This window comes from Ursus maritimus, unplaced genomic scaffold (assembly GCF_017311325.1).
Source record: "Ursus maritimus isolate PB19 unplaced genomic scaffold, ASM1731132v1 scaffold_4, whole genome shotgun sequence".
In the NCBI taxonomy this organism is placed as follows: Eukaryota; Metazoa; Chordata; class Mammalia; order Carnivora; family Ursidae; genus Ursus; species Ursus maritimus.
In genome coordinates, this window is record NW_024426552.1 from 74441055 (window position 1) to 74454975 (window position 13921).

Consider the following 13921-nt stretch of genomic DNA (forward strand, 5'->3'; position numbering starts at 1 on the left):
ATGAATTTCACATTGAAAACTGGTGGGTGTTCTGTGCTTCCCCCGCTTGGGAACAGAGGTAACAGAGAAGATGATGTGTTCTGTCTCTTCAGGTGGCCCTCTGCTCTATGAGAATATCACGTTTGTCTATAACTCGGAGCAGCTGAACGGGACCCAGCGGGTTCTTCTGGATAACGTCCTGTCGGAAGAACAGTGCCGGGAGCTCCACAGCGTGGCCAGTGTGAGGACCTGAGTGGGCAGGCAGCCTGATGGTGTGAGCCCTGGAGCTCTCTGGTCCTGGTCTCACTTGGAGTCAGGGAACCAGGCCTGAAATGTCACTTTCATTAGGACAAGGACATTAATGTGGACATCGATTTTCATAGCCTGGTTTGGGAGGATTAGAATTTCGTCCAGATCTGGACACAGCTCATGGATCTGGAATAGTTAGTGGCTTAACACCTAGGACAATAGCCATTCAGCATGTGTTCTGCCTACCATATAAACTCACTGGGAAATCTCTATATTTTAATCAATAATTAACCAGTATATTAATCATTTATAGCCTACCTATTTCTACAAAAACTGGTATTTCTGATGAACATGTAGAATGAAGTTTACATGAAGATATCTCTTACGATGGGAAGAATTCATGATACCAGGATCCTGGTACAAAATAGGGATGGTTCTGAGTATTGACTGTGGTCCTTAGCTTCCTGGCAGTCAAGGCAAAAAGGGAGAGCTGATGAAGTCATCGCTGTCATTAATAAAGCATCTTCTTGTATTTTGCTTCCAGGGAATCATGCTTGTTGGTGATGGATACAGAGGAAAAACTTCACCCCATACACCCAATGAGAAGTTTGAAGGTGCAACCGTCCTGAAAGCACTCAAAGTAAAGTAGTAGCTTTTTTGGGGTCTGGGTTCCTAAGCACGCATCGAGTACCTTCTGTGCATGGCAGAGACAGGAAGGAGGAGAGTCAAGACTGTAGACCCATCAGGAGAGGTGAAGGGAGCTAGTATGAAATGACATCTCTGTTGTTTTAAATCATTCCTTGATTCCTTCGTTGAGTCATCAACTTATCAAACTTTGTATTTCCTAAATTCGTATCTGACAAATAATACACAATCTCTCCCTGTCCTCGAGGAGTTTTTGGCGCAATGGTGAAAACATACCGAACATGATGGTTCTGTACTGTATCAAGGGTTGTTGGGGAGAAAGAGGAATGTTCTCTGAGGGGAGAGAAGAGGAAGAGATTAGCTGTCAGTGTTCCTGCTGTGATTAGGAAGGACGAATTTCAGTGGCTCATTTTACTGACCCAAATCTGTGAGCCTGTGGTCCTGTTCCCGCTAGTCAGTGCAGACTTGTCCATCCTTATCTTGTCTTACTGAACATAGTGTCTGCTTTTCTCAAGGCTTCTGGTCAACCCAGTGCCATCTCACGTTCTTCTTTGTCTTCAGTTTGGTTACGAAGGCCGAGTCCCACTGAAGAGTGCCCGTCTGTTTTATGACATCAGTGAGAAGGCTCGAAAGATCGTAGAATCCTATTTCATGCTGAACTCAACCCTGTATTTTTCCTATACACACATGGTCTGCCGAACCGCCCTGTCTGGTAAGATTCCAGAGTCTGAGCTTGTTCCCTCCTATTCTCAGTGAAATGAGAAAGGAAACAATGTAAAAGAAAATTCTGTTAAATTTTAGACTCCCGGTTTAACAAAGTTCTAAATTCCCAAAACAGAAGAATCTTGTTCAGTCTTAAGTTCCCCTTCCCTCCTCTTCTCCTGTTTGGCCCTCTCAAGTTCTAGAATGCCATCGCTCTGCCTGTCTTTCCTTTCAGAACCATTTTCCCTACTTGCTTAAAGTCATACAGAGAAAGACTTTCCTGCTTGAGGTTTTACTTTCCAGGGAACCCAGAACCTGGAAATTATGGTCCCCCATCACGCCCCCAAAGCATTAAGTGGTTGCATAGAAGATGGAGGGGTTATTGAAAGAAATGTTCTTAAAAAGGCAGAGACCGCCTCTCTCCCAGCTGTCACGATTTCTCCCCTAGACCTTCTTTCCCACAATGTGTTGAGTAGGAGGGGAGGAAGAATGTCATGGGAGGGGACTTTGACATGTGAACTTTCAGCTGAATCACTCTTTTCTTTTTACACTTTCATCTCACCCCTCTCCTTTTCCTGCCCCACATGAAGTGGGAATGCATGGAATTTCTATTTTGTATCTTCATATCAGGAAACTTCTATAGCAGAACAGGCAGGCATGGTTTGTCCATGGTTTTATACCAGGTTCACACCAAAGCAAGACCCGTCTCTTGACTTAAGCTTAGTCCGTTCGTTCATCTCTGCGGGTCTATCTCGTGTTTCCTCAAATTTACAAAGGGCAGCAGCGATGGGAGAAGACAGGTCAGCTTTGCTATTGGAGGCGTTACTGCTCTTTCATTCAGACCTGTTCTGGCAGGTCAGCAAGATAGGAGAACTGACCTCAGTCATCCCATCCATGCTGACAACTGCCTGTTGGATCCTGAGGCCAACGAATGCTGGAAGGAGCCTCCTGCGTACACCTTCCGGGACTACAGGTAGAACCAGCACCGCCTTCACAACCGGGCTGTGGCCCAACAGTTACCAACTACCCGTGGAGACTAGTAAACTGATCTTTTTTGCTTGTCATCATACCCATCGCGATGAAGCAGAGATTCTCAAATACCCTCCGGACCCAATTGCCACAACCAGGAAGCGACTTGATCATCTCAGAATTTTACCTTAAAAATCCAGGCACATTTTGTTGTATCTTAATCCACAAAATGCCCATTTTGTCTTCATGTAAAAAGTAAAGTTTTTCTTTTTGATCATTTGGCTTTCACTGAAATGTATCCCTTGTGGGATACGTGTCTCGGTCTGAGAACCCAGGGATCTGCTGTCCCAGTGCACATAGGGATCTTACATTACCACTCACCTGTGTCGGCCTCTTATAGATAAGAAACTAGAAACTCGGAGGAAAAATTGGATGATATTTTGGTGTCTAAAGGGGAAGTCATCATGTATATAATAGTGGTTCATTACTAGAGCAGAGTGAGCCATACAAAAACATTTATGGAGCACCCCCTATCTGCAAGGCAAGACTACACCTCTTGGAGCTGTCTGCCTACCTCGGGGGGAAAACACATCCTTTAGAGTTACAAGCATAAGCAGGAAGAAGAGAATTATAAGTAGCGTGGGCAGGTTCGGAGCGGTAGATTAAATCTAGTTAGGTTTTCTTGGGAAAAAGTGAAATGTGAGATGAAATTTGAAATATAATAAAATGTTAGCATAAGTGAAACAAGTAAATACTTCAGGGGTATGACCCAACCTATATCTGATCTTGCTCGTTAGGGCTAGGAGGGTCAGTTATTTCGATGTCCAGTTCAAAGGAGACCGAACCAATCAGGCTGGCCAGTTTATCACGTCTCCGGTATTCTCTGACAAAGCCATAGTAAGCATATAATAGTACAAATGGTTTTCTGTTTCTTCTTATAGTGCTCTCCTGTATATGAATGATGACTTTGAAGGAGGGGAATTCATTTTCACGGAGATGGATGCCAAGACTGTGACTGTAAGTAAACCTATACAGGCAACTTTATGTAGCGTTTCTTCATCTCAATCTTGCTGTTCTCCGAGGACTCACGGACTGTGGGATTTCAAATATCTGAGCTTGAGAATTCAAGAGGTGCACAGGGGCCCAGCAAATGTATACATCATAAAATGTTAGAGATGGACTAATCAGTAAAATCTTCCAGTCCATTTTACAGATGGGTAGCTTAAAGAATAGGTATATGCAAGATTTGCTGATGATCCCATACCTAGTTAGTGTTAGACTTGGAACCAGAACTTAGGTCTTCCGATTCTTTGTCAAGTAGTCTGATGGAAACACAGAAACACCTGTTTTGAAGTCATCCATGCCTCGGACTAGACAAATGGATTCTATGGGATAGCTTTCGGCCAACCTAGTGTTCTTCATGCTTGGATTGAACATTGGACTTTAGACCCCTAGTTATCAAAATTACTATATATGTGTGTATGGATATATATGCTTGTGATTGTAAGTAAACCTGGACCCAAAAATTGATTTATACACATTACACACACACACACACTGTAGAGGAGCTTCTAAACACACCTTCATAGGTAAAAATTAACAGTTAATTTCAACTACGGTCTTCCTAGGCAAACCAATGCCTTTGGAAAACCAGTCTACTGAGTTATAGACCATATAGCCAGCATCCTTTGGACTTTAAACCAAAGAGCATACACCGTGGTCGAAAAACATGTTTTCCAATGGAGGATATAATTGAATTGTAAATAGATTATGAGCTCTATCTATCCTCCATACAAAATCTAAATAGTTGAGGCATGGATCTGACAAACTTCAAGGATTTTGCCTTAGACATACTATTTTCACAACTTTTTCTGAGTATTAATGTTTTCCCTCTCCTATTTTGCATCCTTTTCTAATAGCGACACACCCATAGATCATTCGGTATACTGCTGGGGTATAAGCAGATGATATAAAAAAATTCTGTACTACTGGATTTAAAAGAGAACCCCATGGAGATTCTGGTTAAAATTGTCCAGAAACATTGGAATAATTAAGAAAAATAGTTCATACAATTTCATGGAATAATGTTTATCTAAAAGGTTATGATGCCTCCCTCTTTGTTATAAAAGCTTACCTATCAACAGAGTATTTTAACGTTTCATGATCTAGAAAATTTAAATCAGGATTGATGATCCGGGTTGCTTCTAATCCTGACGCAAAATTATCAGTTTTTTAAAAAAGTCTCTGTGCAGAAAGCATTTGATTTCTGAGCTCTACTAACACTAGAACAGATTTTAAAATGCTTGCAGCTCACACAGTTGGAAAGAAAAATCAGACAGGTGGTTGAAAAGATTTCTTTGCTTCTACTCCATCTAGTGGCCATATTTGGAAATGCTCAATGTTTGAAAGCAAGTAATGCCTGGAATAGTATGTGAGAATCAGTAATTCATTAAATGTTGAAGGCAAGTTAACTGTAATTCTGCTGTTTAAAGATGTGAAAGCAGATACTACTGCTCTTTCATATAACTATACTTCTAAGAGAAAGGTGTAAGTATTTTAAAACATACTGAATCTAACCCCCACCACGATCCCTAAAAAAGTAAAAGAAAAATTGATTTAAAAAACGTTTTGGAAAACAAAACAAAACAAAACAAAAAAACGTTTTGATTCAAAAGCTCCAAGTTGATAGATTCACTTTCCCAAGTTAGCTCTACTTCAGGTTAATACACACGGTAGAGGCTTTAGAGCATTTTGTAAATGATTAGAATTCTTAGGTAATCAGTCCGAATAACAAAGAGAAAAGGATAGTTTCACCCTTCAGCTTTCCTTTCTTTGACTTAATGGACAAATGAAGCAGAGAAGTGGCCCAACTTGGGGCTACATGAGGGAAAAAGTCCTCTAAGTTCTTTACTTTGGAAAAATCTGGGAATGACACAATTAACTGAATGGTGGCTAAAGATTTACATTCATTCAAGACAAGCACAGCACACAGGCTTGTCTGACTTTGAATCATCGGTTAGATGGAAAGCAAAAGGAGTTCTCTTTTATCATACTTGGAAGATACATGGAGTATTTTCAACAGCAGCATAGTTGTGAAACATGAGTATTTTGGGATTTGGGTTTCTCTGTGCAAGTTTGAGAGAGACAGAATGCAATAAGTTCTATTTGCTTCACGAAAAATTAAATTCAATATAGAACTGTGTTCCAAAAGTATGTTTACAATCATCTAAACTTCAGGACATATTTTCCTGTAGAAGTCATGTCATAAATGAAGCTTGTTTATTCCTTTCCGTGGCTGATCTATAACAGGGGACGCTCTCCATTTGATAAGATTAGTTATACAGACTTTTGTGAACCCACAAGACCTATAAACAATTGCAGATGCTTCAGGCAGCTGATAGCTTCTTCTCCTAAACTTTCCCAAGTTTTTCATGTGTAAAAATACTTTCAATTCATCCAGTTCCATCAGAGATAAAGCATCAAGTTATTCCACATCCTGTCTTTAATATTGTAAAATGTTACTGCTGACACTTGATAATCACATAGAAGCAAGGGTGCCCACATGGGGTTGAGGGAGCTTGGACCAGCACCGGGGAAGGAGCCGCCCAGAAAACTCGAAACTAGATTTTAAAGCTGCATGTAGACCAAGGCTTTCCTATCCTACTTCGTGTGTTTCAAGTCTCATTTATTTTGTTGTTTCTATGTGGAAACATTCAACAAATTCCTTCTCCAGGAAAATGAAATCAGATTGATACCAAGGGCACCCATAAGTAGTGAACTCTCTAGGTTTGCATCCGAAAAGTCACCTTGACAAAGCTGCATAAGAAAATCAACTCTCTCCAGCAAGGACAGATCACTTCTCAATTATCGTGACTGGAAGAGTAACCAGAAGCTGACTGCTCTTCTCTGCTTGTCACACACACACCTACACACGCACACGTACACATGCACACACAAGTTTCAGACTTTTGGACCTCTCCATCTCCCTCCAACCTTCCATGTGTATCTTACAGTCTAGGGGTACCTATGTCAGGTAGCATCCAAGGACCTCAGGAAATTTTCCAGGTATTGCTCCTGAAGCCCATGGTGAACGCACATAGCCATCCCGTTCTATCGTGAAGGAACCAAAGTTCTTCAAATGGGCACGTATCAAACCAAGAAAGTGCAGAAGATAGCTAGTTAAAGTGAGCCCAGCTCCTCAAATGGTAGAATGGCATTTTTTTTCCTTTCCTTTACTTTTCTAAGCTCTACTATGGAACGAGTGTTTCTCAAGAAAGCAAAATAAACTCTACTGACATCAGACACTTTTTAAAATACAGACGCCAGGCCCCTTATATTCTGTTGCTTAAGTTCAGTCCATTTGGAGAGCCCGCTCATTCGATCGAACACGCGGGCTCCCTAACTGTGCCTTTTCCCTCTCTGCCTCCTCGACCTGAGCGTTAGTGAGCAGCTTCACCTGAGCCCTGCACCATCTCGAAGGGCTGTGTCCGTCATTTCAGAGCCTGGGGGCCACGGAAGAGGCCTCCCCAAGAGGAGAGTGTTCTCACCACTGGAGGTGTTAAAGCATTCACTGAGGACCACTGGGCAGGAATACTGTAGTGGGAATTAAAGTATCATAGGAAATTAGACCTGACTTTTCAAAATCTTTGTGTTGTGAAAGGCTCACAAGCCGTAAATGTACAATTAAGGCTTGAGAAGAGGTGCACCCATGGAACCACTACCTAGGTCAAGAATAAAAATGTACCAGCACTCTAGTGCACGCCTTTGTTTTTGTCATTAAATGAGCATCTGCCATATGCCAGATACTGTGCTGGGACTGAAGGCCGGGGAGTGGAGTGAAAAAGAGCCTTGGTCTCCCTGGAGTTTGCCGCCATCGTGTCGCCTGTGTTGAGTGGTTACTCTGTGCCCTAGACTGTGAGAGCCATTTTACCTGAGTACTTTTATGTCTGAATCGCACATTATGCTGAGCTTATCTTTGTTTTACGGGTGAGGAAACTGAACCAATCTATGTCTCCTCCAGCCCCAGGATTCCATTATTCTTTGATTCAAAACCTGACCTAAATAATCCCATAGAAGGTAGAGAAAACGGTCGTAGAAATGCTCAGGATATGGAAAGGAGAGTCTAATTTCCACGTTCTTCCTCAGGCCTCTATCAAACCAAAGTGTGGGCGGATGATCAGCTTCTCGTCTGGAGGAGAGAACCCGCATGGAGTGAAGGCGGTCACCAAGGGCCAGAGGTGTGCCGTGGCTCTGTGGTTTACCTTGGACCCACTCTATAGAGAATTGGTGAGTCTGTGACCCACCCAGAAGGCCAATTAGATGTCTCAAAGACATGCTTTGTGAACTGATTTATATGAAAAGTCCTTTAATTGATCCATAACCCTTTAGGGATCTTAGAGATCATAAAAATCAGTCAATCAATCCATCAATCAATCATTCAGTCAAACTATTACAGAATCCTTTCTTTCTGGTTTCCAACACTGGCTGTGTCTTCTAAGCAAGAATAGATTTTCCTGTTCAGATCCACGATGAAGCAATGACACAACTGCTATGTGTAGTGTAAGTTTGAGAGAAAGAAGAGGGACTAGGAAGGCAATTCTAGATCAGATGGGTTCTAATAAGGGAATGTTTGTGGAAATAGGAATTGAAGTGGTGTCTGGCAGTCTCTAGTTAGTCTTGAGCTTATAAACAAACTGTGACATCAGGAGAGAGGAACCACTTTCTACTGGGCACCAAGAAGACTGATTTATTTTCTCAAGAAATCATTAAAAAGAGCACTGAATAATTTATGAGACACATGTAGAAGATGGTGAGTCAACCTGAAAGTTTGTCATTATTTACTATTAATTTAAACATTACATACTAATATATTGTTACTATTATATTGGAAGTAGACACTTAACCTGGATCTCATCCTTCTTGATGCCCCCCCAGCCAGAGCTTACGGTCTCTCTCTTTGGGGCTGCAGAGAGAGGAGTTGAGACCAATGGATAGAAGCACGTGGAAGGAAAATGTCGCCTCAACATAGGAATGACTTTCAAATAGTCGCCACCGATTGGTGGCGTTGTCCCCCTCGGGAGTAGCAAGTTCCTTGTCACTCCAGTCAAAGCCTCGGCAACAGCTTGGCATGGGACACTGACGTTGAAACTGAAAACTTCACGGCAGGGACTAAACTGGGTATCTTCAGTCTCCTCCAGCCCCGGTATTGACGAGCAATGAAATTCTAGTCTTTAAAATGGCATTCGATCCAGTTTTCTCTTTGGATACCTAAATCAGATACAATTTAGTCAGAAACTGTTTAAAATTCATTCCTCTGTCTCATGCTTTTTGCCATCGGATCCAAATCACACAGTTTTTAGGCCACATTCTGTAAGCATCCTTTCACGTACTTCACAGATGTTTATGGAAGATCTCTGTGCCTGGGCAACTGTTAGGTAGGCCCTGGGGTACAGGGGTGATACAGCGCAGTCCCTGACCTCGAGGAGCTTGGAGAGGTCAAGAAGTAGATCCAAGACGGCCGTGTGCACTTCGTAGGGGGCATTAAGGAAGACTGACTGATAGAGGCTCACTCCCCACCGGGGAGATGGTAGCCAGACACCCAAAGGAGCAAGAGTGGTCCTGTCCTGGTCCTGACTGAAGGTGGGGGGAGCAGGCAGAGCACACGGTTTTGAAAACTTCAAGGCGCAATGATCGGTCTCCCTCAGCTGTGATTCCTTTCTTTCCTTGTGCTTGGCCACTCCAAAACGCCAGCACCGCACCGCCTCCCACCTGCGCTCCTGCACCAGGGATTCTAGGCAAATGAGCAGACAGAGGGAAGATCACAAATTCTTGGAACGTCACCGCACTCTCTCTCTCTTTAGTGTTCAGTCCAACAAACATTGAGTCCACTTCATTACTCAGTATCCCAACCCTCTCTTCCAAGATACTTTCTATCAAATAAACTAACACAAAGTAAATTCTCTTGGCTTCTTGCTAATCCAGAGTGTGAGGAAACTTCTCCAGAATCCTGGCAGTAGCGGCATCTAGTGGTCACAGGAGAGAATGACCAGAACCTCTTCAGCAACCACTAGACCATGTAGCCTATGGGATTCCCGTACTTGGCCCCGCATTGTCATCAGCTGGGGAGTTTTACAAACCACTGACATCTGTCTCCAACCTCAAACATTCTGGCTAAGTTGATAGGGAGTGTGACCTAAGTATGGAGAGCTTTAAAAGCTCCCCAGGTGATTCAAATGTGTAACAAAGTTGGGGAGTCCTGAGTTAGGCACCTCTTCTCAGATTGAATCCGTGAGCAAGGAAAGCCTATGAAGGAGTTAACAGAGCTGGCAGATTTCCCTGCTTGTCCTCGATTGTTTTAAAGATATCAATTCTCAAGATAGTTAGCATTGCAAACTCTGAAGGATGCACAATATGCGTTCCTCGGACATGGAGTTCCAGCTCATGAACTTCTGCCCTTTCAGGAGAGACATGACTGCGTCTGTTGCACAGTCAGATCTGAGAGTTTGTATCAGTTTTGTACATCAGTTTGTTAAGCAGCAAGTTGTCCTTCCCATGTTCATAAAGTGAGTCCTCAGGCATCTTACTTAGCATGACATCACTTTAGCTTTGTTATTTAGTATATTTGGTCCTTTTGATTGCGTTTATGAAGGCATCATTTTCAATGATGAGGTCTTGAACGGAAAGGCTTTGTTTTCGAGTCATAAAATAGTTTTTCCATAACTTGCTGCATTGGGCATTGTGCTAGTGACTAGCAATAGGGGGCATGGACTATGTAAGACATACCCCTATTTTCAAGGAGCTTGACGTCAAAATGAACACATAAGGTAAGGGCTAACATAATTAAAACACCAGGTTAAGTTCAACAAGACTTATTCGGGGCAAATGCATATGATAGGGGGTATAAAGAAGAAACCAGAAAGGCTTCATTGAGGAGATGGCATTTGGCCTGTGCCTTAGGGAGAGAGATTTTAAACAGAGATAGGATCCTTCATCCATTTATGAATTTATTCATTGACTATAACGGAGCCCTTGCCATATGTCAGTAGTTTTTCTGGGCAGTGGAAATACAACAGTGACCAAAATCGGCAAGATTTCCTGCTCTCATGGTGCTTACCTTCTCGTGGAAAAAGACAGGACCACAAATAAGTAAAAGAGTAAATAATTGGGAGATTTTTGGATAGTGAGACATGATGTGTGGGAAAGGGAACAGGGTCACTGATTCAAGAGTAAAGGGGAGGGGACAACCTGCAAGAGCTCTCCAGACAAGTGAGTTGGCACCTGAGTGACAAGAAGCAGCCAACTGTGATAAAGGTCTTGGGAAGAATATTCCAGGCAGAGGACAGGTTGCAAAGGCCCAGAGATCAGAGGGAGCTTGGAGTGGTTATTCCACTGAGAAATCCAGAGTGGCCGGAATATGGTCTGCAAACGCAGGACACACAGTGGTCTGAAAAGAGGACACCGAAGAGGAGGGATCCAGTGTGACAAATTAGTGAAGAAACACGAATTCCATTCTCACTGGGGCAGGAAAGCCATGTGCCTTCCCTGACTGCCCCCCATTCTGGGAAGTTACAGGATAGGACAGACAATACGGTACCTCTAGTACGTACGGGATAGGAAGCTCCATCTTGTCTACAGGTCGTGGACTAGAGTAGTGATAAAGAAGGTGAAAGGACATGGAAGGTTGGAGATGCCATGTGGAGGGAGAACAACTGGGCCTGCTGATGGTTTGATGTAGGGGGAAGGGAAAGCGTAGGATATGATGGAAGCATCCAGAAGGACATTTAACCTAGACTAGGGCTAGGGTTTTCTTTGAGAGAGTTGCATTCAGGGACCTTGAGGTAAGTCAGAAAGTTACGGTATAAGTTGAGGTGAGAAGAGAAGGCAAGGGGAACCAAAGAAGAGAGAAAGGTCTAAATCAGGCAACTCCTTTAAGCACGCCAAGAAGATTGGACCTGGAACCTCAAGCAACAGGAGCCCATGCAAGGGTGTTTGGGGGTACGATTTGGAAGCTGCAGCAGTTGAGCTAAGAGATGATGAGAGTCCAAACCTGTGGTTCTCTAGTGGGAGCAATTTTGCCTCCTAGGGCACATTTGGCAAGGGATAGGGACATTTTTGTTTGTCAAAACTTGGAGGGAGAGGCCAGCAGGTCCCTGTAGTGGGCAGAGGCCAGGGCTGCTGCTAAACATTCTACTAGGACCTCCCCCAACAACAGAGAATTCTCTGGTCCAAAATGTCAGGAGTGCCAAGGTTCAGAAATCCTGCGCTAACCTAAAGCAACAGTAATGGGCACTATAAAGGGGTGGAGGCAGGAGGTAGAACAGACGGGACTCAGTGATTTATCAGGTCCAAGGAACCATGGCTGGGCTTTGAGGGCAAACGGGTGAGCAGAGGTGGTCTTTACTGAGACAGAGAATTGGCGAGCAGGGCCGGAATAGGTATGCGCGGGAGAAAACGCTGACTCCAGCTGGAACGCTGGATTGGAGCACTGAGTCGGAGATGCCTATGGAAATGTAACACAGAAAAGGTATTATTCAGTTGAATGCACAAGACTTCCGGGCAAGAGAGAAATCTTGGAAAGGTATTGCTTAGAACATAAGGAAGTCAGGAGAAGGCATCAGTGGAGGGATGGAGATGAGGGTCAATCCTGAACCGGAACTAGCACCAGTCCCCGTACGGATGGATGCCCTGAAGAGTTTGGGAAGCACCTGCCGCTGGGGCTGATCGTGATTCCTGTTAACAGAAATGTGTCCATTACCTGTTTTGCAGGAGCGAATACAGGCTGATGAAGTGATCGCCATCCTGGATCGGGAACAACAAGGGAAGCATGAACTGAATATCAACCCCAAAGATGAGCTATAAAAACGAGGGAAAGAAAAGATCTATCAGATATTTATTTAAATTGTTAATCTTATGAGAACCTTTTTATTTTTGTACAGAGCCACGGTATAAATTAACAGGTTAATTCGAGTCACCAGATCCCCCTTCCGTTCCTGAGGATGCTCGCTTTGCCTCATTCAGCGTTTCTCATCAGGTCCTCTCTTCCCTTCCCCTCCGCACACACTCACACATGCACGTGTGCACGTCGTTAGCTGCAGATCTGAAAGCTCAAGCAGAAAGAATAAGTTCATTCTTGGCAAAACTGCACCTCTCCTGTGCGCTCCAGTTCTAAAGTTAGCGTGTGATTTGGACTCAGAATGCTTTCTGGCCCCGTGCCCTTCACCAGCACCCTCTCCCAGTGCGGGGGCCATGAGCTGGAGTCCGGGGAGCCCCCCGTGGGGTGAGCACTGGCTTGCATGTCCCTGATCTGCGGGAAGAACAGTGCAGGAGATGGTGGGGCCCGGCCTTTCTAGGGCCTCGGTGGAGTTACTGGCCCTGGTATTTTCACCTGAGCATAGACTTACACTGGAAGCTTCGAGTCCTCCTCCACAGTGTTCCAGAAAGGACTGCCCTAAGACTGGTGTCTTTAAAAACCGTTGTTCGGGGGGGTTGGAGTAGAAAAACTCTTCACCCCGGTGCCTTTGGAAGAAAATCTTCAGTCCCACCTGAATCGGGGCACCACCGACACCTTGCCTGAGTGTGGGGTCCAGTGGTGAGAAAAATGGATTTCGGAGTGATTCCCATCTTCGGCCGCGTGTATTTTGGTGTCCCCTCGTCTTTGCTGCTATCCAGTTCACAGATTCATGCTTGTGTCTGATTGTTGAATACAGGGAGCCCGATTCTAACATCTGGCATTTAATTTTCTTCTCCCAAATGTTTGGTGTGTCTTCAGGTAATGGTTTTGTGGCTTTGGGGACAGCCCAGGGACAACACTGGGCTATGACTAGTTTTGTTGGCAGGTGCTGCAGGACCACAAGGAAAGTGGAAACTCTGCTTCTGAAGGCATGGAAATGGTTAGCAGAGGTGTTCATCCAGAGAACATCTGGTCCTTGGCCAGAATTCTAAGGAAGCCCTGCAAAGACATTATTCGGGGTGGGGCTGGGGTTGTTCTAGCCTCGGGAAGGCTACTAACTGCTGGGAGATTACTTGCCTCTGTGAGGGGCACTAGAAGAGGTAGTAGACCTTAAGAAGACCAGCAGATCCAAATATTCTCTGGAAGATTACATTTATTGGTTGACATATGATCTTGGTTGATGGTTAAACACATTCCTCTTCTGAGACTGAAAAGTTGAGTCACAGCGAGTTATGGGCCATCTGTTTTCTACCCAGCCTTCAGTTGGGAGAAAGGAAGGAGCGTTAGATTATAATCCCAGCTGGATCCAATATGCCCTGCTGTGTGACCTGCAGCTACTGTCTTTCCCTTTCTGGGCTTCAGTTTCCTCTTCTGAAAATGACATCATTGGTTAGAATTGCTTCCAAAAGCCCTTCACCCTCTTGCTTT

At 44.0% G+C, this 13921-nt stretch overlaps 1 protein-coding gene across 1 annotated transcript in view; it reads left to right on the plus strand.

Annotated features, from left to right (window-relative positions):
* Nucleotides 1–12445, plus strand: part of P3H2 (prolyl 3-hydroxylase 2) — a 154460-nt gene extending 142015 nt beyond the window's left edge. The window contains exons 9-15 of the mRNA XM_040621449.1: nucleotides 93–220; nucleotides 773–868; nucleotides 1435–1585; nucleotides 2431–2548; nucleotides 3486–3561; nucleotides 7690–7830; nucleotides 12310–12445. Coding sequence (XP_040477383.1) covers nucleotides 93–220; nucleotides 773–868; nucleotides 1435–1585; nucleotides 2431–2548; nucleotides 3486–3561; nucleotides 7690–7830; nucleotides 12310–12402 — 803 coding nt within the window. The 3' untranslated portion in view covers nucleotides 12403–12445. The remainder of the gene's footprint in view (nucleotides 1–92; nucleotides 221–772; nucleotides 869–1434; nucleotides 1586–2430; nucleotides 2549–3485; nucleotides 3562–7689; nucleotides 7831–12309) is intronic.
* Nucleotides 12446–13921: the final 1476 nt, after the last annotated feature.